The sequence below is a fragment of the Otolemur garnettii genome, unplaced genomic scaffold, assembly GCF_000181295.1.
Source record: "Otolemur garnettii isolate 467f Iridium unplaced genomic scaffold, OtoGar3 scaffold00012, whole genome shotgun sequence".
Lineage (NCBI taxonomy): Eukaryota > Metazoa > Chordata > Mammalia > Primates > Galagidae > Otolemur > Otolemur garnettii.
This window is the reverse complement of record NW_003852407.1, coordinates 15,747,634-15,749,981: the sequence shown is the minus strand read 5'-3', so window position 1 is coordinate 15,749,981 and position 2,348 is coordinate 15,747,634. Positions and strand designations below refer to the sequence as shown.

At 34.6% G+C, this 2,348-nt stretch overlaps 1 protein-coding gene across 1 annotated transcript in view; it reads left to right on the top strand.

The window, feature by feature from the left end:
* The window catches only part of ELP2 (elongator acetyltransferase complex subunit 2), a 48,544-nt gene that overhangs the window by 27,740 nt on the left and 18,456 nt on the right, over nt 1-2,348 (top strand). Inside the window, exons 12-13 of the mRNA XM_012802007.2 lie at nt 441-590; nt 1,659-1,847. Of these exons, the coding sequence (XP_012657461.1) occupies nt 441-590; nt 1,659-1,847 (339 nt within the window). The remainder of the gene's footprint in view (nt 1-440; nt 591-1,658; nt 1,848-2,348) is intronic.

The following is a 2,348-nucleotide window of genomic DNA, read 5'->3' as shown; positions in this document are numbered from 1 at the left end:
CTGACTTATTTTTGCAATCCTCTTTCATTATTATTTAGTGCCAGTGTTATTTTTTGTACTTTACAAATATAAACTCATTTCATACTCATAATGACCCTATGAAGTAGGTGCTATTATATTATAACACCTGTTTTTCAGAAGAGTTAACTGAGGCACAGAAAAGTTAAGTAGCATCTTGCTTTTAAGGGGCATACAGTAATTAATGAATGGCAGGAACTTACCTAAGATTACTGGCTTAAAGGGCACAACACATATTTGAATACTTAAGTTTTAATCTGTTTGATTGGAAAGTGGTTCAATAAACTTTATGATCCCATTCTGTGTACCTTTGACCTTGCTAGGGGGCTTCACTTTTTTCTGTTATCAAATATGAGTGCTTTACTTTAAGTGGTGGGAGTCTGTGATTCTCTTAACATGTGTCATGAACATTTTCCTTGCAGAGAGAGTGGACTCCAGAGATTGTCATTTCAGGACACTTCGATGGTGTCCAAGACCTAATGTGGGATCCAGAAGGAGAATTTATCATCACTGTTGGTACTGATCAGACAACTCGACTTTTTGCTCCATGGAAGAGAAAAGACCAATTACAGGTAAAATGTCTTTCTGCTTTACTTATTTACTTTAAAAAACATCCATGAATGGGCACGGGGTGAGGGTATCCCTTTTGCGTAGGGGATACAACCACAAGAGGGACTCTCCCTAATAAAGTCAAGTATTTTGACCTGGTTATTTATACCCTTATATTAACCTGAAATAAATTGACTTTTCAAAAACAAAACAAAACATCCATGAGCATATGAAAAGTGGGGCAATGTTGTTAGCCAGTAGAAAAATTAAAACCACGATTTGATACTAATACACATCCTCTGGAGTGGCTGACATAAAAAATACTGACATTAACAAGTCAGTATTTTGGTGAGAATGCAGAGCCTGGAACTTTGGTACATTGCTAGTGGGAATGCAAAATGGCATGGCCAGTCTGGAAAGCAGTTTGTATTCTTTTAAAACTTAAACATATACCTATTCTTTAAAATTTTAACAACAATTCAAATGTTGTCCAAATGTATTTACTTCAATCTGTATAAAAGTTCTACTGTGTCTTACAATTTTAAGTTCATTAGACAGCATAATCAAGTGTAGAATATAGGCAAATTTGTAAAGTCATATAGTACGTTTTTAACCATGCATAGTATTAGATAATAGTTTTCAGTGTTGGCCTTGAAAAAAAAGTTCAAATAATTGCAATAAAACTTTACCACTGGTAAGCTTTGAACTGCTGTGTGGTAGAGAAAGTCAAGATCTACAGTGTCAATTTCTGATAGAAATTCACACAACTGACTGAGTCAGTCCATGAGAGCTAATGAAGTTTATCACTGACATGACTCCTTGAATAACACATTATAGATTCAAGTGAATAGAGTTGAGAACATTGGGAACAAGATCTATATTCAATTTAGAAACAAGTCAAAAGATTTGGAGTGGTTTTCTGTGGCTTTTGTTGATTTGTTACCGACACTGCTTGGCTGTGGTTGAATGGGTAAATCTGCCCCATGATTGTATTTCCATGACGTAGTAAATAATTTTGTATCTGATATTTTGCTTGTTGAAAATTTGAGTTTTGGAATGTATGATCATTTTCATTCTATTTTAATACCTAGGTAACTTGGCATGAAATTGCAAGGCCTCAGATTCATGGATATGACCTGAAATGTTTGGCTATGATTAATCGTTTTCAGTTTGTATCTGGAGCAGATGAAAAAGTTCTTCGAGTTTTTTCTGCACCTCGGAATTTTGTAGAAAATTTTTGTGCCATTACAGGACAATCACTGAATCATGTGCTTTGTAATGTGAGTATTCTTCTAAACATTTTTCTTTGGTCTAGACATTTGATTTTGAATTTTAAAAACTTTTGCCTCAGGCCATGTTGTTTATTGGCTTGACTGTGAGGTGTAGTGAAGTAAATTTTGTGTAACAAATGAGCTTAGGACATGGTAAAGGCACATTGCAGTGTTCAGTTGAGGCATGAATACCATGGGCTGTCACTGTGCCAGGTACCTAGGATATAACAAAATATAAAAGATAAGTCCTGTCTTCAAGGAGATTACCATGCAGCTGTAGGAATAGGGGCAAAGGTAGAGGTGAGGGGTAGAACTAATGTACTTGCAATTATTTGATAGGACACTGAATTTCTAAATCTTGCAGTACTAATAGAAAGAAGAGGTTACTGTATTGGAGTAATGTAAACACGTTTAACAGGACTTCATTTGGGTTTTAAAAAATAGAATAGATTTTTATTATAGTTTTGCTTATATTTATACTTCCTTCTGTAAAAGATTTGAGCTATTTAT